The 25,507-nt window shown below is 46.2% G+C and overlaps 1 protein-coding gene across 1 annotated transcript in view; it reads left to right on the top strand.

Moving 5' to 3' along the window:
* Positions 1-25,507, top strand: part of LOC309556701 (flap endonuclease 1-like) — a 48,167-nt gene that overhangs the window by 17,532 nt on the left and 5,128 nt on the right. Inside the window, exons 6-9 of the mRNA XM_082259167.1 lie at positions 2,500-2,636; positions 7,572-7,632; positions 17,857-17,988; positions 25,089-25,237. Coding sequence (XP_082115293.1) covers positions 2,500-2,636; positions 7,572-7,632; positions 17,857-17,988; positions 25,089-25,237 — 479 coding nt within the window. The remainder of the gene's footprint in view (positions 1-2,499; positions 2,637-7,571; positions 7,633-17,856; positions 17,989-25,088; positions 25,238-25,507) is intronic.

Genomic DNA, 25,507 nt, shown 5'->3' on the forward strand with positions numbered 1-25,507 from the left:
ACTCCCTGTCACTATGGAGATCCGTCCGCTTGTGTTTACACAGGCGGGCGGATCTCCACACTAGATCCCCGGCGATCGGGGCAGAGCAGCGGCGATCGCCGCTGCTCCTCCCCTGGCCCGACTCCCGCTGTGAACGAAAACAGCGGGAGCGAGCCTCCGGCGGCGCGCAAGCGCCGCCCAGAAGGGGGAGTGTCTGACGACGTTAATACTACGTCGTCAGACGATAACGAACCACTCTGCCGCAGTAGTATTACCGCGAGCAGACGTAAAGTGGTTAAGCTTTGACAACAATAACTGAAAGCTAATTGGTTTCTATGCAGAACTGCACTCTCCAGTTTTAGTAAATCTCCCCATTACACATCAGCCTGCACCTCTCCTCGTGTGTCAGTGTGCCAAATTTCAGATTCCAGTTGCTTTTTGTATAGTGATTGGTTGATTCGAGTAATAAGACATTTCATTGCATTAACATCTTGAGGCAGTTTTGCTTTCATTGGATGGACTCCCCATGATATACAGACATATACGGTGACTTGTGAGGTTTCATTTCACATATGCCACTGTATTGGGTTTTAAGGCCACGCCCCCTCTAATAAACCCCACCCCTTTTTTCACTTCTTCAACGTGATACAGAACTTTGTGCCAGCATTCTGGCCATTTTATCAATTGGGGGAGCAATTCATATACACACTCCTTTATTACACAGACCCTTTTGTTACTACTTACCGTGCGTCTGAAATAAGAACTCTCTGGGGTTGATTCCCTAAAGGAAAATAGACTGTGCACTTTGCAAAGGCAGTTGCACACATTTTCCCCAGAGCTTAGTAAATGTGGATAAGCTCTGCTGATTTCCATCATCCAATCACGTGCAAGCACAAAATGCTCTTTTTGTATTTTCCATGCACCTCATTGGCTATCCTTTACTATTCTACATTTGCTAAGATCTGGGGGAAAATGAGTGCAACTGTATCAGTGTTTCCAACCGCCTGAAGTGAAATTTACTGAGAGGACGCCAAAATTTACTAACGGCCCCAATTTTTTACTGGTGAAAATCATGAAATTATTAGTGACAGAGCCGCATTTTTTACTGACACTGCAAAAAAAAAGTACCTAAAATGGTGGTTTTCAGTGCTAAACTATGCAAATATCAATATTTAAACTATAAACATGTAGCTAGTGCTATTATAAAAGGGGAGAAAAAAAATTCCTGCGCTAAGTTAAATAAATGACAGTGTATTCGATATGAATTATGTGAGCAGATAGCACCAAAATCAACTAACAGTGATCAATAACCAAAATCTTTACAAAAAGTGCAGCGCTAAAGTAATTTGAATAATAATGCGGCAAGTGGAAAACCACAAAAAAACATATACAATATAAGCAAAATAGTGTCCAAAATACTGAATAAAGTCCCAAAACAGAAATGCAAATGAAAATGAATCCGCATGCAAGGTGTTGAGGAGAACAATCCTTTTCAGTGACATCCAGGGAAAAGTGAAGGATGGGGACACCTCTGTGCACAAGTATCACAAGCAGCTTACCAGAACTCCTTGGCTACTCAATTTAATGAGACAGCCTCTCCCAGCAAGATGTTATACCAATGTCACCAGCGGTTGTCAAGCTCCAATGCTTCATAATCACTCCATCATATATGCATGAATATATAAAAAGAATAAAAGCCCATAGCGTAATTCCGTAACATATAAAATCCAATTTATTAAAAGAATACTACTCACAATGCGAAGGTAAAAAACAGGTACATAGAACAGTGCGGCGTCCCACAATTGTCCAAAGCAGCATCAAGCAATGTAAAGCAGCCGACTCCGTAAGGGGGCGTGTGGACTTTGCGTCTGGAGTCGCCAACGTTTCGTCATCAAAAGACGTCTTTTGATGACGAAACATTGGCGACTCCAGACGCAAAGTCCACACGCCCCCTTACGGAGCCGGCTGCTTTACATTGCTTGATGCTGCTTTGGACAATTGCGGGACGCCGCACTGTTCTATGTACCTGTTTTTTACCTTCTCATTGTGAGTAGTATTCTTTTAATAAATTGGATTCTCCTTTTACGTGACGGTCGGGTTTATATAACCCAGCCAGGACAGCAAGCATGTACAAGCTTTCCCGAGCCTGGAATCACGCATGCGCAGTTGCGCTGTCGACCCGCAGCCATATTTTTTACAGGTATCGCTGCTCATAACAGGCAATCACGGGCAGCCTGAAAATGGGCTGATATTTACTGGCTGCCTGTAAATTAACAGGTGGTTCACAACACTGAACTGTACTTACAAAGTGCACAGTCTATTTAGTAATTCAGCCCCTTTGTGTTGCTGCACAGCCTGCAGACAGGCTGGCTCTTGTATTACTAGATCTATAATGGGAGCAGTAAATCACCATTGGTATGAAGCTGGTTTGTGTACTCGCCAGCAGACCATAGATTTTAAGTATAAGCTTTCCTCATTGGCTCTCCTCATTGTGTCATGTCTCCTCTTTTCACCTCTTAGGCCCCCAGTGAGGCAGAAGCCACTTGCGCCGCCCTGGTGAAGAATGGCCGGGCGTGGGGAGCGGTAACGGAGGACATGGATGCTCTGCCATTCGGCTGCACTCGCCTCATACGGAACCTGAAGGCTGATAAGAAGAAGTATGTGTCTGAGATGTTCTAAATTATAATTTATGTAGATAATATGCAGAACTAGAAAACCTATAAGACGAAGTTGTGATCCAGGTGTGGGGATGATATATTTCATTGCACAGTGTTTTCCTGTCTTCCTCCTGAGCGAAGCAAACTTCAGATGACCCACTGCATCTGTCAATGCTAAGGATTGACCTAGGAGCCTTTAGACGTAGTCCAGAACTCTACTTATCCCCCAGAGCACCCATGGAGCCCCCATGTACCAACACCCCACCCATCAAAGTCATAGACCAATAGGAAGGTGCAAGCTTCATCTTTCTGAAGTGGCTTTTTGCATAGTCGATGTTTTAGGGCTCCTGGACTATAGAAGCATCTGCATTTAAAGGCATACCCCACCTTTGTACCTGCATCCAGGCCTGCAGGTCATTGAAACTGCCTTCAGTTTCAAGGCACAAGCTCTTGTATTCTTTACCCCCCAGCCCCAGGTCCGTACGGAGGTGTGGACTTTCTTTTATGGGGCTGGAGGAAGTTGTGAATGGACTTTAACTGCAGTGACTTCACCACCCTAATGCCACCGCGCTCTGCTGCGATGGCAGATGGGACTTGTAGTATGTGGCTATAGTATAGACCAGTGATGGTGAACCTTGGCACCCCAGATGTTTTGGAACTACATTTCCCATGATGCTTAACTACACTGCAGAGTGCATGAGCATCATGGGAAATGTAGTTCCAATACATCTGGGGTGCCAAGGTTCACCATCACTGGTTTAGACGATGCGGGTATACGGGAGGTGCCATACGGGAGGCACTAAATTCAAAACACTGTTACTACCAAGAGCAAAATAAGTTCCCTGTGACTCAAGTAAAAGGGGGTGAGGTCTTGGTTTAGGGGAATGGTGTATGGGACTCTGGTAAGTTAGACCAGGTTCAATTCTTGTACGTTCCTTGACAGGACCATGGCTCATGGATGGGAAGAAGAGGATTCAAATACAGTGTAATAGGGCCTTTTATCTAAGGTTTAAACAATAAAATATGTACTTACAATCATGTAGACATCAATTCACAAAGTTTTCGAAAATAAGCAAGGGCAGATGTGATATTCTAACTGATTCATAAGCCGGCCCTGGGACCTGCACACAGTGTGTGTTCCAACATGCGTACCACGAACAACAGGATGTGACGACACTGAGAGACCAGAATCTGTGTTGGCGCGTTTCGCCCCTCCCACAGGGCATTCTCAAAAGACAGGCTATCTGGCTGTGCAGGTCCCGGTGCGCACTTCTGAATCAGTTAAGGCACTTTTCCACTGCAAGTACCGGCTCGGCTCCACTCGGCCCTGCCTGGCCCTGCATAGCTCGGTTTGGTTTTCCACTGCATGGTACTGCATGGTACGGTGTTGGAACGGTTTGGTACGGTTTTCTTTTCCACTAAAGTAGTAAGTGGGTGGGATAACAACAATTCTCTGACCAATCAGTGGCTAGTATTGACAGACAGTCAAGGCTGCATGCAAAGGATTGTGGGATAAGGTATCGGTACGGCCCTCTTGGAACCACAACTGAGGTGGTACTGTTTAAGCGAGCCGTACCGTTCGGTTCCATGTAGTGGAAAAGCACCGCCGTACCGTACCGTACCAAACCGTTCCAACACCGTACCATGTGGTACCATGCAGTGAAAAAGCGCAAAAGTGAGCCGAACCGTTCGGTTCCATGCAGTGGAAAAGCGCCATAGAACGTCACATCTACCCTCACTTATGTTCCGAAACTTTGTGAATTGATGATCTACATCGGCCGTCACTAAATGGCGGTCCGCGGTCCATTGGCGGCCCGCACGATGCTTTCACCCGGACCGCGAGGCCGCCTCCTGTATTCATTCAATGGTTTGCTGGGACCGCGGGTGTCCCAGCAACCAGTGACGTGCTGTGTGTGCGCTGCGGCTCCCGGTGTCCTGTCAGGCCGCGAGTAGGGGCGTGACGTCACGTGCGCGCCCCGCCCCCCCGCTCCTGACTGCGGCTCCCATTCAGCCAGGCAGCGAGTTGGGGCGTGACATTATGTGCGCGCCCCGCCCCCCTGCTCGTGGCACTGGCTCGGCTCCTGGCTCCAGGTATGTGGAGCACAAGGGGAGAAAGGAATGTGGTCAAAGCTGCACTTAAAGCTGATGGGAGGTTTTTAAAGTGTGCAGATTGATGGGCATATTTTGTAGTGCTCATTAGAGTGCCCCATAAAAAAAATGTGCCCATCAGAGTGCCCCCTAACATAAAATGTGCCCATCGGCATGCCCCTTATTTTATGTTAAGGGGCACTCTAATGGGCATATTTTATGTTAAGGGGCACTCTAATGGGCAGAATTAATGTTAAGGGGCACTCTAATGGGCAGATTTAATGTTAAGGGGCACTCTAATGGGCAGATTTTATGTTAAGCGCAACGCTGATTTACACGTTTTGTTTTGCCCATTAGAGTGCCCCCTAACATAAAATGTGTCCATCAGAGTGCCCCCTAACATAAAATATGCCCATCAGAGTGCCCCCTAACATAAAATATGCCCATCAGCGTGCCCCTTATTTTATGGTAAGGGTCACGCTGATGGGCCTATTTTATGCTAAGGGGCACTCTGATGGGCATATTTTATGTTAGGGGGCACTCTGATGGGCACATTTTATGTTAGGGGGCACTCTGAAGGGCACATTTTATGTTAGGGGGCACTCTGATGGGCATATTTTATGTTAGGGGGCACTCGGATGGGCATATTTTATGTTAAGAGCAACGCTGATGGACACGTTTTGTTTTGCCCATCTTTCTGAGTCATAGCAAAGACTTCAGATTCGGACCTCGGCCCAAAGAAAATTTTAGCAACCGGACCTCCTTGAATTTTAATTCATTACCCCTGATCTACATGATTGTAAGTGCATATTTTATTGTTTAAGCCTTAAATAAAAGGACACATTATACTATATTTGGATCCTCTTCTTCCCATCCATGAGCCATGGTCCTGTCAAGGACATACAAGAATTGAACCTGGTCTAACTTACCAGACAAAGCCTGCTAGACCCACATGCTACATGGCTAAGGGCTAATGTCACTGGTCCCATCAAAAGTGTCAAAAAAATGTCAGTTAGGGGTCCGATCTGTCCCCCGCAATGTCGCAGTCCTGCAAAAAATCGCTGATCGCCGCCATTACTAGTAAAAAATAAATAAAAATGACACAAATCTATTCCCTAGTTTGTAGACGGGACAACTTTTGCGCAAACCAAAAATACACTTATTGGGATTTTTTTTTACCAAAAATATGTAGCAGAATACAAATTGGCCTAAAATGATAAGTAATTTTTGAATTTTAATTTTCAAATTGGCCTAAAAATGATAAAAAAAAATTAGATTTTTAATTTTTTTTATTGGGAACTTTTTATAGCAGAAAGTAAAAAATATATTTTTTTTTTCAGAATTGTCGCTCTTTTTTTTGTTTAAAGCGCAAAAAATAAAAACCACACAGGTGATCAAATACCACCAAAAGAAAGTTCTATTTGTGGGGAAAAAAAGCCATCAATTTTATTTGGGTAGAGTGTCATAGGACCGCAAAATTGTCAGTTAAATTAATACAGTGCCGTATCGCAAAAAATGGCCTAGTCATGAAGGAGGGGGGGGGGGGGTAATCATTCAGGGCTGAAGTGGCTAAAAAGAGGCATAATGTAATCTACAGGCTGCAGTGCCATATTTTTCTTAGTGAAGCACCTAACTAGAATATAATCTCTGTGTCATAACTGACATGGTGATCATATGGTCAGGAACCCATCTGATTGGCTCCCGATCATTAGTGGGGAGCAGAGATGTTAGTGACAGCCAGGTTTGACAGCTAACAGATGTGCAAATTGCTGGCTGTTAACCACTTCTGGACCGGAAGATTTTCCCCCTCAATGACCAGGCCATTTTTTTGCGATACGGCACTGCGTTATTTTAACTGACAATTGCACGGTCGTGCGGCGCTGTACTTCAAAAGAACTGATGTGATTTTTTCCCCACAAATAGAGCTTTCTTGTGGTGGTATTTGATCACCTCTGCGATTTTTATGTTTTGCGCTATAAACAAAAAAAGAAAAAAAAAAAATGTTTTTTACTTTCTGCTATATAACATCCCCCCACCCAAAAAAATTAAAAAATCAAATGTTTCATCATTTTAGGCCAATTTGTATTCTGCTACATATCAAAGTTTCAGGGTCTTGCCAATCTTCTTATAGCCTAGGCCAGTGATGGCGAAGCTTGGCACCCCTGATGTTTTAGGACTATATTTCCCATGATGCTATACTACACTGCAGAGTGAACGAGCATCATGGGAAATGTAGTTCCAAAACATCTGGGGTGCCAAGGTTTGCCATCACTGGCCTAGGCCATCTTTATGTAGAGCAACAATTATTTTTTTCAGATTCTTAGAGAGTTCTTTGCCATGAGGTGCCATGTTGAACTTTCAGTGATCAGTATGAGAGAGTGAGAGCGATAACACCAAATTTAACACACCTGCTCCCCATTTACACCTGAGACCTTGTAACACTAACGAGTCACATGACACCGGGGAGGGAAAATGGCTCATTTTCACTTAGGGGTGTACTCACTTTTGTTGCCAGCAGTTTAGACATTATTGGCTGTGTGTTGAGTTATTTTGAGGGGACAGCAAATTTACACTGTTATACAAGCTGTACACTCACTACTTTACATTGTAGCAAAGTGTCATTTCTTCAGTGTTGTCACATGAAAAGATAGAATAAAATATTTACAAAAATGTCAGGGGTGTACTCACTTTTGTGAGATACTGTACAATTGTGGAGGGTCATTTCTTCTCCTGGCCAGGCTTATTAGGATGCATGTCAATATGTCATTCTTCACACCAGCCCTGTTTGTCCATAATGCATTGCAGCTGGTGATTGTGTACAGTGGACATGATATCTGTTTCTTACAGGGATATTGAAGAGTATGATCTTCCCAAAATCCTGAAAACACTGAAATTGACCCAAGAACAGGTGGGTCCTGTTTTGTCTTTATGTGTCACCAACATAGTCCAGAGTGCAGTACATTGCCTTTAGGATATGCTTCCTTGTGTTACCTATAAGAGCTAATTTAACCACTTAAGCCCCGGAAGATTTTACCCCCCTTCCTGACCAGGGGTTTTTTTGCGATTTTTTACTGCGTGACTTTAACGGACAATTGCGCGGTCGTGCAACGCTGTACCTAAACGAATTTCACGTCCTTTTTTTCCCACAAACAGAGCTTTCTTTTGGTGGTATTTAATCACCTGTGCGATTTTTTGATCATGCGCTATAAACAAAAAAAGAGCATAAATTTTGCAAAAATAACAATATTTTTCACTTTTTTTTATATGAAATTCCCCCCCAAAAAAATGTAAAAATCAAAATTTTTTAACATTTTCGGCCAATTTGTTTTATGCTACAGATGTTTGGTAAAAAAAAAATCGCAAAAAGCGTATTTTGATTGGTTTGCGCAAAAGTTATCGCGTTTACTAACAAAGGGAAAGATTTTTGTCATTTTTGGTGTTTTTTTTTTAACGAGTAATGGCGGCGATCTGCGATTTTTTTTTGCGGTACTGCGACATTGCGGCGGACAGATCGGACCCTTAACTGACATTTTTGACACTTTTGGGGTTACCAGTGACATTACTGCAGTAATCAGTGCTATACATATGCACTGTTACTGTAAAAATGACACTGGCAGGGAAGGGGTTAACTGTATTGGACAGGGAGGGGTTAAGTGTGTCCTAGGGGCATGATTCTAACTGTAGTGGGACATGGCTACTAGTGTAAAAACAGAGATCAGACGGTTCTACATTGTAGAACCGTCTGATCTCCATTTTTACACAGGGGAGAATGACAGGCGGCTTCTTTACATTAGCCGCTCCGCCTTTCTCCCGCTCTACCGACGATCGTAGTGTGACCGGCGGACATCGGGGTCTGCCGGTCACACGCCCGCACTCCTCCGTGAATGAGCCTCAGCGGGCGCGCGCCTCAGCGGGTGCGCGCTCGCCCGCTATTGGTTCAAAACCCAGTGACAGGCGAGCGACGTAGACCTACGTCACTCTGCCTGGCCGGGGCTGACTGCCGCAGTAAATATACTGTGCGCAGTCGGCAACCGGTTAAAATAACAGGAGCTGTCACTGGATTCCTTGTGTACAGTAATTAGAAGGATTTTGCTATCAGCCAGTACATGACAACCCTTCCCAGATTCCGAGGTGTTTCCCCATACTGTGTACAATGAGGGAAAAAAGTATTTGATCCCCTGCTGATTTTGTATGTTTGCATACAGTGAGAGACAGAATAACAACAAAAATATCCAGAAAAATGCATTTCAAAAAAGTTATAAATTGATTTGTGTTTTAATGAGTGAAATAAGTATTTGACCCCTTTGCAAAACATGGCTTAGTACTTGGTGGCAAAACCCTTATAGGCATTTACAGAGGTCAGATGTTTCTTGTAGTTGGCCCCCAGGTTTGCACACATCTCAGGAGGGATTTTGTCCCACTCCTCTATGCAGATCCTCTCCAAGTCATTAAGGTTTCAAGGCTGATGTTTGGTAACTCGTACCTTCAGCTCCCTCCACATATTTTCTATGGGTCTGAAGACTGGCTAGGCCACTCCAGGACCTTAACCACTTAAGCCCCGGAGGATTTGGCTGCTCAAAGACCAGGCCCTATTTTGCGATTCTGTGTGACTTTTAACGGACAATTGCGCGGTCGTGCAACGCTGTACCCAAACTGAATTTGACGTCCTTTTTTTCCCACAAACAGAGCTTTCTTTTGGTGGTATTTGATCACCTGGGCGATTTTTACTTTTTGCACTATAAACAAAAAAAGAGCGACAATTTTGAAAAAAATAACAATATTTTTCACATTTGTTTATATGAAATTCTCAAAAAAAAAAAAAATGTCAAAATCTAATTTTTTTATTTTAGGCCAATTTGTTTTCTGCTACATATTTTTGGTAAAAAAAGCGTATATTGATTGGTTTGCGCAAAAGTTATTGCGTCTACTAACTACGGTAAAGATTTATGTAATTTTTATTGTTTTTTTTTTTAACTAGTAATGGTGGCGATCTGCGATTTTTTTTTTTTTTTTTTTTTTGCGGGACTGCGACATTGCGGTGGACAGATCGGACCCCTGACTGACATTTTTGACACTTTTGGGGGTACCAATGACATTTCTACAGTATTCAGTGCTATAAATATGCACTGTTACTGTAATAATGACACTGGCAGGGAAGGGGTTAACTTTATTGGTGATAAGTGGGTTAAATGTATCCCTAGGGGCGTGATTCTAACTGGGGGGGGCGTGGCTTGTGATGTAACCACAGAGACATACAATCCTACATTGCAGGATCGCATAGTCTCTGTACTTACATCAGGGAGAATGGCAGACGGCTGTGTTTACATCAGCCGTCCGTCCTTCTCCCTCTCCTGCGGGAGATCGGGAGTGGCCGGCGGACATCGGAGCCGCCGGTCACATGCACGGGGGTGTCCGTGAACGAGCAGGGGCGGGAGCGCGCCTCCAGCGGCGCACGCTCGTCCCCTACAGGCTCCTGGGCGAGCGGCGTAGATCTACAACTGTTTGCCCAGGAGCGGCTGACTGCCACAGTAAATAGTCTTGCGGCAGTCGGCAAGTGGTTAATGTGCTTCTTCTTAAGCCACTCCTTTGTTGCCTTGGCCGTGTGTTTGGGTTCATTGTCATGCTGGAATACCCATCCATGACCCATTTTCAATACCCTAGCTGAGGGAAGGAGGTTCTCACCCAAGATTTGACAGTACATGGCCCCATCCATTGTCCCTTTGATGCAGTGAAGTTGTCCTGTCCCCTTAGCAGAAAAACACCCCCAATGCATAATGTTTCCACCTCCATGTTTGATGGTGGGGATGGTGTCCCTGGGGTCATAGGCAGCATTCCTCCTCCTCCAAACATGGCGAGTTGAGTTGATGCCAAAGATCTCGATTTTTGTCTCCTCTGACCACAACACTTTCACCCAGTTCTCCTCTGAATCATTCAGATGTTCATTAGGAAACTTCAGAGTGGCCTGTCCATGTGCTTTCTTGAGCAGGGGAACCTTGCGGGCGCTGCAGGATTTCAGTCCTTCCCGGCGTAGTGTGTTACCAATTGTTTTCTTGGTGACTATGGTCCCAGCTGCATTGAGATCATTGACAAGATTCTCCCGTGTAGTTCTGGGCTGATTCCTCACTGTTTTCATGATCATTGAAACTCCACGAGGTGAGATCTTCCATTGAGGCCCAGACTGAGGGAGACTGACAGTTATTTTGCGTTTCTTTCATTTGCGTATAATCGCACCAACTGTTGTCACCCTCTCACCAAGCTGTTTGGCGATGATCTTGTAGCCCATTCCAGCCTTGTGTAGGTCTACAATCTTCTCCCTGACATCCTTGGACAGCTCTTTGGTCTTGGCCATGGTGGAGAGATTGGAATCTGATTGATTGCTTCTGTGGACAGGTGTCTTTTATACAGGTAACAATCTGAGATTAGGAGCACTCCCTTTATGCCTCGTACACACGATCAGATAATCGGACGACTTATCGTTCGCATTTTGTTGCATGATACTAGTATCGAATTCAACAATGCGTAATAGACGTATGATTTTTTTTTTTGTACGATTCTGGAAAAGCTTCCTAGTTGCGTAGCTACGTATCAGATGGTGCAAAACAAAAACAATGGCAGCCAGGCTTTTTCCAGGTTATTTTTGTGTTTCTGATCATGCATGGTCTTTATCTATCGATTTTTAGCGGACGCATACTGTACTGATTAAACGACTGTTGTTCGCTAGGCTATCGTACAACAGGAGTTTTCTTGTTTGTCCCTTCGGATTTAGTTGGACGAACTGTCGTGATCGGCTGTCGAAAGCTGTGTACTAACGATCAGATTATCGTGCGATCAATTTGAAAGCGATTTTTTTCGTATGGTTATCTGATCGTGTGTACGAGGCATTGGGAGGGTTCTCTTATTCTCAGCTCGTTACCTGTAGAAGATACCTGGGAGGCAGAAATCTTGCCAATTGATAAGGGATCAAATACTTGTTTCACTCATTAACCACTTTACCACCGGAGGATTTTGCTGTCTTACGTCCAGGCCATTTTTTTGCGATTCGGCACTGTGCGACTTTAACTGACAATTGCGCGGTCGTGCGACGCCGTACCCAAACGAAATTTACGTCCTTTTTTTCCCACAAACAGAGCTTTATTTTGGTGGTATTTGATCACCTGTGCGATTTTTACTTTTTGCGCTATAAACAAAAAAAGAGCGACAATTTTGAAAAAATAACAATATTTTTCACATTTTTTATATGAAATTCCCCCCCAAAAAAATTTAAAAATCAAATTTTTTTTTCATTTTTGTCCAATTTGTTTTCTGCTACCTATGTTTGGTAAAAAAAAATCACAATAAGCGTATTTTTATTGGTTTGCGCAAAAGTTATTGCATTTTCTATCTAAGGGAAAGATTTCTGTCATTTTTGGTGTTTTTTATTTTTTAACGAGTAATGGCGGTGATCTGCGATTTTTTTTGCGGGACTGCGACTTTGCGGCGGACAGATCGGACCCTTGACTGACATTTTTGACACTTTTGGGGTTACCAGTGACATTACTGCAGTAATCAGTGCAATAAATATGCACTGTTACTGTAAAAATGACACGGGAAGGGGTTAATTTTATTGGAGAGGGAGGGGTTAATGTATGCCTGGTGTGACGTGTGGGGGGAGGTGACTGAGTGACACAGGGACAGATCGCATGTTCAGCTATGCTGAACCCTGCAATCTGTCACTGTTTGTCACTTAGGACAGGGCTCAAAATTTCAAGCCATGAGCTACTAGCCAGGCCTTAAGAGTTACTCGCCACTTGTTGCCCCACCCAAACCCCACCCTGCTCCGCCCCTAAACACGCCCTCTACATTGCAGAGCGCCCACAGCATGTCCCCTTAAATTGCAGAGCGCCCACAGCATGTCCCCTTACATTGCAGAGCGCCCACAGCATGTCCCCTTACATTGCAGAGTGCCCACAGCATGTCCCCTTAAATTGCAGAGCACTCGCAGCATGTCCCCTAAATTGCAGTGATCACAGCATGTCCCCTTAAATTGCAGAGCGCCCACAGCATGTCCCCTTAAATTGCAGAGCGATCACAGCATGTCCCCTTAAATTGCAGAGCGATCACAGCATGTCCCCTTTCATTGCAGAGCGATCGCAGCATGTCCCCTTAAATTGCAGAGCGATCACAGCATGTCCCCTTTCATTGCAGAGCGATCGCAGCATGTCCCTTAAATTGCAGAGCGATCACAGCATGTCCCCTTTCATTGCAGAGCGATCGCAGCATGTCCCCTTTCATTGCAGAGCGATCGCAGCATGTCCCCTTAAATTGCAGAGCGCCCACAGCATGTCCCCTTTCATTGCAGAGCGATCACAGCATGTCCCCTTAAATTGCAGAGCGCCCACAGCATGTCCCCTTAAATTGCAGAGCGATCACAGCATGTCCCCTTTCATTGCAGAGCGATCACAGCATGTCCCCTTAAATTGCAGAGCGCCCACAGCCTGTCCCCTTAAATTGCAGAGCGATCACAGCATGTCCCCTTAAATTGCAGAGCGATCACAGCATGTCCCCTTTCATTGCAGAGCGATCGCAGCATGTCCCCTTAAATTGCAGAGCGCCCACCGCATGTCCCCTTAAATTGTAGAGCGCTCACAGCATGTCCCCTTAAATTGCAGAGTGCCCACAGCATGACCCCTTTCATTGCAGAGCGCCCACAGCATGTCCCCTTTCATTGCACAGTGCCCACAGCATGTCCCCTTAATTGCAGAGCGATCATCACAGCATGTCTCCGTAATTGCAGAGCGATCACAGCGTGCACTTCTCATCAATCCACAGGCGGCTTCTCATCAATCCTGTGCGTCCTCCGTGTCTCCCGAGTCCTCCTCCTCCTCCTCGGCCAGTTACAATCGTTTGCCTTTTGGCCAATCAGGAAACACCTGCCTCCTGATTGGCCAGTAGGAGGATCAGGAGGAGGATCCCTGTGACAATAGCGAATACTCATTCGCTATTGTCACACAATGGGTGGGCTCAGGACGCAGTGCTCTGCTCCTAGAGCCCATCCTTTTCTAAAAAAGAAAGTAAAAGTAATCGCCGGCTGCTGTTAATGGCGGCGGCGGCGGCATGCACAGCTCGCCATCCTCAAAATTCCACTCGCAAAATGCTAGTAGGCGAGTGGAATTTTTGAGGGCTGACTTAGGAGATCCGCCCGCTTTGTTTACACAAGCGGGCGGATCTCCAGACTCGATTCCCCGACGATCGGGGAAGAGCGGCGGTGATCACCGCTGCTCCTCCCCTGGCCCGACTCCCGCTGTGACTGAGAACAGCGGGAGCGCGCCTCTGGCGGCGCGGGAGCGAGCCTCCGGTGGCGCGCGAGCGCCGCCCACAAGGGGAAGAGTCCAGCGTCCAGGTCTACGTCGCTGGACGGAATCGAGCCACTTTGCCGCAGTACAGTCCCAGTGACTGGTCGGCAAGTGGTTAAAATGCAAATCATTTTATAACTTTTTTGAAATGTGTTTTTCTGGATTTATTTGTTGCTCTGTCTCTCACTGTTAAAATAAACCGACCATAAAAATTATAGACTGGTCAATCAGCAGGGGATTAAATAGTTTTTTTCCCTCACTGTAATTTTTGGGCAAAACATGTCTGGGATCACTTGCTGTAGGATATTTCTATATATTTTGTGACACTGGATAAGAGGTTACCCAGGATCCTCTCTAAGCTGTATAATCATTGGATGAAATATTGCCCAGGAACCTTGGTGGGGAAGTCTAGCTTCTCAATTTTATTGCCCCTCTTTTTTAAGGAGATGATCAGCTTACATTATCATTAACCTGTCCTGGAGCTTAACCCCTTCTGGACCGAGCCCATTTCTAAAACATGTTCTTTACAAGTTAAAATCTGTATTTTTTGCTAGAAAATTACTTAGAACCCCCCAAACATTATATATATTTTTTAGCAAAGACTCTGGAGAATAAAATGTCGGTCGCTGCAATATTTTTTTGTCACGCGGTATTTGTGCAGCGGTCTTTCAAACGCCATTTTTGGGGGGGAAAAATACATTTCACTGCATTTAAAAAAACTTAACAGTAAAGTTAGCCCGTTTTTTGTATAATGTGAAAGATGATGTCACGCCGAGTAAATAGATACCCAACATGTTACGGTTTAAAATTGCACACACCCGCGGCATGGCGACAAACTACGGTCAATAAAAATCTCAATAGGCGACGCTTTAAAAAATGTTAACGGTTACCAGTTTAGAGTTAGAGTAGCGCTTTCTTTTGCAAGTGTGACTTCCGTGTACATTTTCTTTCACGGCGACATTTTGTTTCCTATTTATTTTATTACATTTTTTATTTTTAGCACAGGTTGTTAAAAAAAAAATAAAAAATCTGATCACTTTTATTGCTGTCACAAGCAATGTAAACGTCCCTTGTGACAGTAATAGGCAGTGACAGGTACTCTTTATGGAGGGATCGGGGGTCTAAAAGACTTCAATGTATTAAAAATGCCGAAAACTGCATTTTTGAATACTGTCACATTTTTTAATTTGGCGTCTTTAGCCGCCGAGTAACCCAGAAATGACGTTATGAACGCCGCTTCTGGGTTAAGTCATCGTTGACTCGATCGAAGCCAAATCCGACTTTGTTCGGGACTCCAAGCAGCCGGCGGAGGTGCCGGCTGGTTGCTCGGGTCTCCCGGTGGGACAGAAGACCCGGGCAGAGCCGTGGAAGGCGGCGGGAGGGTGGGTGCCTCCTCTCCCGTTCGCTGGGGTAAATACCGAGCGGCTCCCGAGCTGCATCGACCGTTACCACCTGAAAGTTGACCACTGGTATCCTGCGATGTTGGCACCCCTAGCCGATTCGTACATCGGCTTTGGGTGCAGGCGCCAGCATCTTCACTAAGGGAAACAGGAAGGGAAGCCTTGCGGCTTCACAGCCTGTTTCCTACTGCGCATGCGCAAGTCGCACTGTGCTTTCTGAATGATCTCGCTGTCTTCTGGGATCTGTGTGTCTCTCAGAAGGGATCGGGGGGGAAAGAGGAGGGGCCAGAAATTTTGTAGATCACCGCAATCGCCATGCGACGATCATACCCAGGAAGTGAGAGCGGGTACCTGGTTTTGACAGGTATCCGCTCCACCCCCCAAAAAGTGCCAAATGTGGCAGTGAATGGGGGAGGGTGCAAACAAGCAGAGCTTTCCCTTTTGGGTGGAGCTCCTCTTTAAACTGTACCTCCTTTTTTCTTCTTTTCGATAGAGGAGATTAACCACTTTCAGACCGGAGGATTTGGCTGCTCAATGACCAGGGCCCTATTTTGCGTTTTGGCACTGCGTGACTTTACCGGACAATTGCGCGGTCGTGCAACGCTGTACCCCAACGAAATTGACGTCCTTTTTTTCCCACAAATAGAGGTTTCTTTTGGTGGTATTTGATCACCTGTGTGATTTTTAATCATTGTGCTATAAACAAAAAAAGAGCGACAGTTCTGAAATAAAAACAATATTTTTCACTTTCTGCTATATAACATTCCCAATAAAAAAAAAAAAAAAAATGACCATTTTAAGACTGGGAGGATTTGCCCCCTTAAAGCGGAGTTCCAGCCATTCACTCACCTGTCCAACGGTCCAGCGATGCGGCCGCCCGAAGCCTCGATCCTCTCCCTCGGCGCCGGCATCACTGCTGTGGGCACCCGGCTGTGACAGTTTGCGGCTTCACTGCGCATGCGCGAGTTGCGCTGCGCGCCGTGATTGGCCGGCAATCTTCTGGGACCTTTGACATGTCCCAGAAGATTGCAGGGAGGGAGGGGGAGAGGAGAACTTCCGCTCAGGGCGCCGCGACGCTCCGAGCGGAAGTGGGAGCGGGTACCCGTTAAAACTAGGTACCCACTCCCCCCCCCAAAAAAATGACATGCCAAATGTGGCATGTCAGGGGGTCAGGACTCCCTAAAGCGGAAGTTCCACTTTTGGGTGGAACTCCGCTTTAATGACCAGGCCACTTTTTTCAACTTTTTTTTTTGCGCAATTAACAAAAAAAGAGGGACAATTTTGAAAAAATAACAATATTTTTCTCATTTTTTTTTTATATGAAATTCTCAAAAAAAAAAAACATTTAAAAATCTAAATTTTTTAACATTTTAGGCCAATTTGTTTTCTGCTACATATTTTTGGTAAAAAAAATCGCAATAAGCATATTTTGATTGGTTTGCGCAAAATATTGCGTTTACTAACTACGGGAAAGATTTATGTCATTTTTATTGTTTTTTTTTTTAACTAGTAATGGCGGTGATCTGTGATTTTTTGCGGGACTGCGACATTGCGACGGACAGATCGGACCCCTAGCTGACATTTTAGACACTTTTGGGGGGACCAGTGACATTACTACAGTAATCAGTGCAATAAATATGCACTGTTACTGTAAAATGACATTGGCAGGGAAGGGGGTTAACATTACTGGTGATCAAGAGGTTAAGTGTGACCCTAGGGGCGTGATTCTAACTATAGAGGGGCGTGGCTTGTGAAGTAATCACAGAGACATACGATCCTATATAGCAGGATCACATAGCCTCTGTGATCACTTCAGTGAGAAGGACAGACGGCTGTGTTTACATCAGCCGTCCGTCCTTCTCTCACTACTGCGGGAGATTGCGAGTGGCCGGCGGCCATCGGAGCCGCCGGTCACACTCGCTGGCTCCCCAGGTAACAAGCAGGGGTGGCGCGCTCGCCCCCTACGCTCGCCGTAGGGCTACGTCGCTTCGCCCAGCAGCGGCAGAGTGCCGCAGTAAATGTTCGGTGGGCAGGGCGGAAGTGGTTAGGGGAGATTTCCCTTTGCTTCCTGTCCCGGAGATACAACCAGAAGGGAGAGGAAATCTCTACAAATGACGGGGAAGCCCCCTCTTTGAGAAGCTGTCACTGGAACACGTGTCCAGAATAGACCATTTCCCCTCTTTTCCTGTTCTTATGACAACTTTTAGGTTTTTGATTTAATACTTTTTTTTCATTCTTGATAACATTAGTCCCCTGGAGAGGGCAAGCCTCTCAGCAGGGACATTGACAGAAATAAAAACCTGGCAGGGGGTCTAAACCTCCCTTCTCTATTCAGAACTGAAAAATAAAGTTTTGGTTTTAGATACACTCTGCTATTCATGTGTTATTTTACCTCTGCAGTTTGTAGACTTGTGCATCCTGCTGGGTTGTGATTATACTTCAAAGATCAAAGGTTTGGGGGAGAAAAAGGCATTAAAGATGATTCAGAAGTATGGAACCATCGAAGGGATCCTTCCAAACATCGACCCACAGGTGAGAAGACTGGCGACCATATCCTCCTATCAGTCAGGGTTTTATAGCTCTGCACATTATCAGCGTTAATGCCTCGTACACACGCACCGATTGTTGGCCGTGAATTTTCGGCCAACGTCCGATCGGCCGATTGTCGGTTTGTTAGTATGATGATTCCGACAACCGACTGCGACGTTTCGGCCGAACAAAATCTGGTGTGCATGCTATAAAATTTTTGTTGGCCGTCAACAGAACGGCCGATTGTTCGTCAGTCAGTACAGATTTCGGCAGACAAAAATCTGATGAGCAAGACTGGGCATGCTCAGAGAACAAAAAACACACTGAAAGTAAACCAGCACATGACATCACTTCTGAAGTTGGTTGTTGTTGGAAAAATTTGTGTGCAGTCTAGAGCACATTTCAACCAACACAACAACACTGGACAAAAGACGGCCAATCGGTCGGCCAACAATCGGTGCGTGTGTACGAGGCTTAAGGGAAATAATGTCTTCACTTGCAAGTTTTCATATATACCAGGGTTTCTCAATCAGGGTTCCTCCTGAGGTTGCTAGAGGTTCCTTGAGCAATTTCTGCCTCTCAGATAAGTTCCCAATGACACCATTGTTCCTTTTAGCTATCTGTAAGGGGGTAATTCTTCCCAATGATGACAAGAGTAAGGAGCATTCTTCCCACTGACTGTCACACTAATGTATCATGAGTTGTAGATTTTGAATTGTTAGCAGAGGTTCCACCGAGACCAGAAATTTATTTCAAAGGTTCCTCTGTGTTGAAAAGGTTGAGAAAGGCTGATATATACTGTATGCACTATATATATCATCCATCATCCCACATGGATGATGTCAGTAGAGCAGTGGACGATTTCAGTGGGGTAGAGATTGGTGTCAGTCTTTTACTATTATCATTTTATTATTATTATTATTTTTTACAATTTTTTTTATATACATTTTTTAGGAGCCCTGTTGTGATTCCCCAAGCCCTTTATCTGCAGTCTCAGCTGCACTGGACAGTGAATGAATTAGAAGTGCTCTGTGCTGAGCTGCTTCCTGTTCATTCACAAACTGAAGCATAGTAAACACATTCTTCAGTTATGAATGAACACAGTGAGTGATTGGTACAGATCCCTCAGTCCCCATTCACACTACCGCGGCGCGCCGCGACCTCGGAGCGGCCGCCACGGACTTCATAACATTGAAGTCTATGGCGGTCGCCTCCTGGTCGCCCCAAAGAAGCTCCGGACCCTTTTTCTAGGTCGGAGCGACTTGTGTCGCTCCTATTAGAACGGGTCCGTAGCTTCCCTATGGGAGGCGACCAGGTCGCCTCACAGGTCGCCCTAGTGTGAACCGGCACTTACTGTGTTCATTCAGAAAAGAAAGGGGCTGGTAAATGACATATTTACAAACATCCCCCGCAGCAGCTAGTGGGGGGAGGAGAGGAGGGAAGCCAGCAGCTCTGAGGTTGGGTGGGGTTCCCAGGCAGCAGGGTACATTTGCACCGCAGGAGATAATTAGGGTGTGCCCAGGCACACCCGCCACACCCCGTGCGCACGTCTATGAGCTCCTACATTGTTCCTCATTTTCTATATTTGCAGATACGTATATCTCCTCCGTAATCCCTTATATTCTGTATATACAAATATGTCTTATTATCCCTCATTTCTCTTTCGTTCATTGATGGGCACAGCTCCTGATCTTAATAACTGTCCCACCTCTCCCCCTGGAGGGTTTTGGGGTGGACGTGGGCCCCTTCATGGGACGGTCAGACCCCTAGGTTCCCCTTCTTCCTGTTATGCACGTGGTGGCACGCGGGGCCGCCATTTTTCTGTAGCCTGTGTGCTTAATGCACAGCGGCCACGATTCTGTAGTCCAGCGGCCATCTTGCGGTGGTTTATCATTGAAAATAGCAGCGGCCATGACAGTGGAGTCCTGCGGGTGGCGATTTTGGCTGTGGGAGCCCCTCCTCATCTCCTGGTGCTGATTTCTGGATCTTTTCACTTCCTGATCGCTGCACTTGGAGTTCAGATTATCCTGGTGGCTGCAGGTGCCTGTTTCTGCTGGGTGGTGAGTCTGGTGGGGTCCTCTCCCTCTCTGCTGAGGATCGATTAGGTGCTCTGTTACTGACGACCGAGTGGTGCTGCCGGAGAGGTGAGGGTGTCCCTTAGCAGTGTTTTTACACCTTTTCTTGTGGGATCCCCCTATTGACTCATAGAGTCTTTGGAGCACATTTCCCCACCTGTTTCCCTCTCAGAGGCAGTCCTGACCAATCATCGATGCACTGACGGCAGTCCTGGAGTCCTTTGTGTCCCAGGTGGAGGTGGTTTTTAGGGCGACTGGCTTGCAAAAAGTGCCCCCTGCCTTCCCCTGCCTCATCTGTCTCCCCAGATCCTGAATCTGATTCACCTGCCACGGACGTGGGTCACTCTGCTGGGTCTACAACTGTGCGCCCTGATTTCTCAGATAGTGAGGAGGATTCCTCTACTTCTGCAACCATGCACGAAAAGGCGCTGGTGGATGCACTGATTGTATCTGTGCGTGAGACCTTAAAAAGCCATTCAGAGCAGCAAAGGTGTTTCCTTTCCCCGCCTATTTTCACAGAATTGTTGCTAAAGAGTGGGAATGGCCAAGACGTCCCCTTGTGGTCCCTAAGTGATTTGCTATGCGGTACCCCAATGAAGAGTCCCTTCTTAAAAAGTGGACTCTTCCACCAGTGGTGGACCCTCGGGTCTCCAGATTAAACAAAGCAATTATGATTTCGGTCTTTAAGGTCCCTGACCTTTAAGGACCCGGCTGACAGGAAGGCAGAGGCCGCGGCCCGCAATATGTACACTCTGGCTGGTTCGGCACAGAGGCCGGTTTTTACCATTGCACTGGTGTTGCAAACTCTGACTGAGTGGGCTAAGCCTTTACTTCGTGACCTAGAGGGGAAGCAACTCCCCCCTGCCTTTGCTGAGCTGGTGGACCAGTTGGTCCAGGGGCTGCCATTTATCTGTGAGTGATTTGGATGTGGCTCCTCTAGTCGCTATGCTCTCTGTTTAGCAGTGGTCCTTTGGCGTATTTTTTGGCTCAAATGCTGGTCTGTGGACCAGACTTCTAAGAAGGCCTTGACCTATCTTCCTTTTCAAGGAAATCGCCTGTTTGGAGCTACCCTGGATGGCAACATTAAGGGCCTCACAGGGGGGAAGAGTACCTTTCTTCTGCAGGCTACTATGGGCAAGGACCCTTGTCAAAGACGTGGGCAATCCTTCTCAGCTCATAAGAAGTTTTTTGGTCCCTCAGGGGCGACTGACAAGGGATCAAAGCCGTTCAAGGCCTTCTCTGGTGAATCCAAGCAAACTTGGTCTGGTAAGTCGAGAGCGTGCTTATCCAGACCCACGGACAAGGCTCTTCTGCATGAAGGTGCACCTGTATCGGGGGTGGGGAGATGTCTTCGCTGGTTTCAGACATCATAGTTCCCAGGAAGGAAGGCATGGTGCATCCAATCCTGGACCTCTAGGTGCTGAACTGCTTTGTGCGGGTTCAGAAGCTCAGAAGTTCAGAATGGAGTTTATTCGCACAGTGGTTTCTTCCCTGCATCAGGGGGGTTTTCTTGCCTCTATCGACATCAAGGATGCTTACCTTCACATTCCAATATGTGCCGGTCACCAGCATTTCCTCCACTTTGCTGTGGGAGAGGAGCATTATCAGTTTGGGATGTTACCCTTTGGTCTCGCCTCTGCTCCTCGGATCATCACAAAAGTGTTAGCCCTGGTGCTAGCATTGTTACGCCAATGGTGGATCGTGATACTGGGCTACTTGGATGACCTCCTTCTGCAAGCGGAGTCTCCTACTGCTCTGGTGGAAAACCTGGGAATCACCATACGAACTCTGAGGGAGTTCTGTTGGATTCAGAATTTTCATAAATCTGCTCTGGTTCCATCCACAAATCTAGACTATCTGGGTCTGACTCTGGCCTTGGTCTTAGCCAGAGTGCTCCTTCCTCTGGACAAACTCCAGAAACTGCAGGCTGTGATTCATCTTCTGCTGTCCAGCAGATGGTCATCCTCCGGACTTGAATGTGGGTGCTGGACCTGATGGTGTCTACCTTCGAGGCAGTTCCGTTTGCACAGTTCCATATGAGGTCCCTGCAAAGGGAGATTCTGGCCAAATAGGACAGTCTCTGGACAATCAGATCTGGCTGAGGCGGGGAACAAAAGAGTTCCTGATATGGTGGCTTCATTCTCTGGCGCTTCTGCTGGGTAAATCCTTCCTCCCCTTGTATTGGACAGTGGTCACCACGGATGCCAGCCTGTCTAGCTGGGGAGGCGTCCTCGGCAAAAATTCTGCTCAGGGGATCTTGACACTGGAAGAGTTTAGACTACCGCACAATGTCTTGGAACTCCGAGCAATCAGACTTTGCCTGGAACATTGGACAGATCATCTTCAGGGATGTCCAGTGTGCATTCAACCAGACAGTGCCATGGCCGTGGCTTATGTCAATCACCAGGGGGCACAAGAAGTGTCCTGGCGGCTCTGGAGGTAGCCGGCATTCCTAGGTGGGCAGAACGGTTCGTTCCAGCCCTCTCTGCCGTACACATTCCTAGGGTGGAAAACTGGCAGACGGATTACCTCAGTCGGCAGGCATTGGACCAGGGGGAGTGGTCCCTTCATCCAGGGGTGTTTCATCAGTTGTGGCTCCGGTAGGTCTGTTGGCGTCCCGGCTCAACAGAGAGGTGCAGAGGTTTGTGGCTCAGTCACGGGATTCTTTGGTGGATGCCACAGACGCGCTGGTGGCCCCGTGGGGTCAGTATCGTCTGATTTAAACCTTTCCTCCTCTCAAGCTTCTGCCAAGACTTCGACGCAGGATTTCAGTCATCTTAGTGGCCTCGAACTGGCCTTGCCAGGCTTGATACGCCGATCTGGTGCGGCTGGTTGCCGATGTTCCTTGGAAGCTTCCTCTCTGGGAGGATATGCTGTCCCAAGGACCAATCTTCCATCCTGCTTTACAGTCACTGGCTTTAACGGCTTGACTGTTGCACGCCAGGTGCTGATGGATAGAGGTTTTTCTGAGTGGGTGATTCCAACGCTGTTAAAAGCTAGGAAATCTACTTCTAGGAAGATCTACCATTGTACGTGGAAGACGTACATTGCGTGGTGTAAGTCTCTTGGGGTTCATCCTCGTTCTATTTCGGTGGCTCAGATTCTGACCTTCCTTCAATGGGGAGTTAAGCAGAAACTGGCCTTGAGTACTATCAAGGGCCAGGTATCGGCCTTAGCAGTCTTCTTTCAAGAGCCCTTGGCCGCACACTCCCTGGTGCGTACTTTTCTTCAGGGAGTTAGGTATTTGGCTCCTCCAGTGCGGTCTCCGTTACCACCTTGGGACCTCAATTTGGTGCTCTGAAACCTCCAGAAGCCTCCCTCTGAGAATCTTCAAGAGATTCCCATGCTTACGCTTTTCCAGAAGGTGGCCATCACCTCTGCGCGCAATGTGTCATTCACCTTACTTGGTGGTTCACATAGATAAGGTGGTTCTTCGCCCCTGTCCTTCCATCCAAAGGCTCGCTCGCTCTGATTTTCATTTGAATGAAGACATTATGTTGCCTTCCCTGTGTCCCAGGCTAAAACTTCCGAAGGAAATTGCTTTGCATGCCTTGGATGTAGTCTGGGCGATTATCGTGTACCTGTCAGCTAGGGAGTCTTTTAGGAAATCAGACTCGCTATTCATGCTCACGGATGGGCCTCAGAAAGGGTCGTCCGCTTCCTCTGCGACCATTTCCAGATGAATCAGACAGACGGTAGGTTCAGGCCTATTCCATCAAGGGTCAGGTTCCTTCCTTTCCTGTCAAGGTGCATCCTACTCGGGCACTCAGTGCTTCCTGGGCCTTCCGTCATCAGGCATCAGTGATGCAGGTTTGCAAGGCGGCCACCTGGTCGTCGGTGCACAAGTTCTATAAAGTGGATGTGTTGGCATCTGCGGTTGCTTCTATTGGCCGCAAAGTTTTGCAGACTGCTGTTTAGAGGACCTGGTCCTTTTTGAGGGTGTATTGTTCTTTTCAGGTGGGCTCCAGTTGTTTTGGTTGAGCTCCTGTTTACCTGGTTGGCTATAGTTTAGCCTAGGGAATTTATTTTCTGCTGTTCCCACCCCTCATGTTTAACACTGCTTTGGGACATCCCAATGGTTAAGAAGATCAGGAGCTGTGTCTGTCAATGAACGAAAAAGAAAATTTAATTTTTGACTTACCTTAAAATCTATTTCTCTGATGTTCATTGACGGACACATCACCCACCCCTCTGTGGAGTTGTAATTCTTCTGACACTGCTTGTAACAAAACTGAGCGCACATAGCAGGGAGAGGGAGTATACCCCCTGGGACTGCCCATAGGCGTAGCCAGACTTTTTTTCTGGCTAGTGTCCTACTCCTGTAGGGGGCAGTATAACCTAATGGTTAAGAAGATCATCAATGAACATCAGAGAAATTAATTTTACGGTAAGTCATAAACCCCATTTTTCCATATTTCCAGATATATGCTCTCCATCATCTTCCATATTTTAAGATATATCCCCTCCCTTATCCCTTATCTTCCATATTTCCAGATATATCTCCTCCATCATTCTTCATCTACAATTAATATTGCCTCCATCATCCCTTTTCTTCCATATTCCCAGATATGTCTTGTCCATTATGCCTCATTTTTCCAGATATATGGCCTCCATCATACCTACTCTTACATATTTTCAGATATATTCCCTCCATAATTCCTTATATTCCATAATTCTAGATATAGCTCCTCCTTCATTCTTCATTTTAAATATATATTGCCTCCATCATCCCTTTTTTTTCCCCCATGTTTCAAGATATGTCTTGTCCATCATCCCTTCTTTTTCATATTTCCAGATATATCTCCTCTATCATCCCTCATCTTTCGTATTTCCAGATATATCTCCTCTATGATCCCTCATCTTCCATATTTCCTGGTATATCTCCTTCATCATCCCTCATCTTTCACATTTCCAGATATCTCCTCCATAATCTCTCATCTCCTGTATTTCCATATGCTGAATGTCCACCACTCCTTAGATCCCTTGTATGGAGTTGATTTGTACTTACACTTTCTTCCCTTTATACAGGATCGTATTCCCCCAGATTTCTGTTACCAAGAGGCTCGTAAACTGTTCCTGGAGCCGGATGTTGCTGATGCCACCTCTCTCAATCTAGAATGGAAGGAGGTGGATGAAAAGGGAGTTCTCCAGTTCCTGTCAACGGAGATGTTTTTGAAGTATGTGTGCTTAGAAGGACAGAGTGACTTATTCCAGGAGTGAGACGGACAGACTTTTCATAGACTAAAGCCCCGTACACACGAGAAGAAATTCGGCCGGGAAATTTCGTCCGACGACCAATCTGCCGATTTTCGGCTTGTTAGTATGGTGCTTCCGACAACCGACTCCGACTTTTCGGCCGAAAAAATCCTGGTGTGCAGGCATTAAAATTTTTGTCGACCGTCAAAACACGTCTGATTTTCGTCTCATTAGTACAGATTTCAATGGGG

The sequence above is a fragment of the Pelophylax lessonae genome, assembly GCF_965119305.1.
Source record: "Pelophylax lessonae genome assembly, chromosome: 5".
In the NCBI taxonomy this organism is placed as follows: domain Eukaryota; kingdom Metazoa; phylum Chordata; class Amphibia; order Anura; family Ranidae; genus Pelophylax; species Pelophylax lessonae.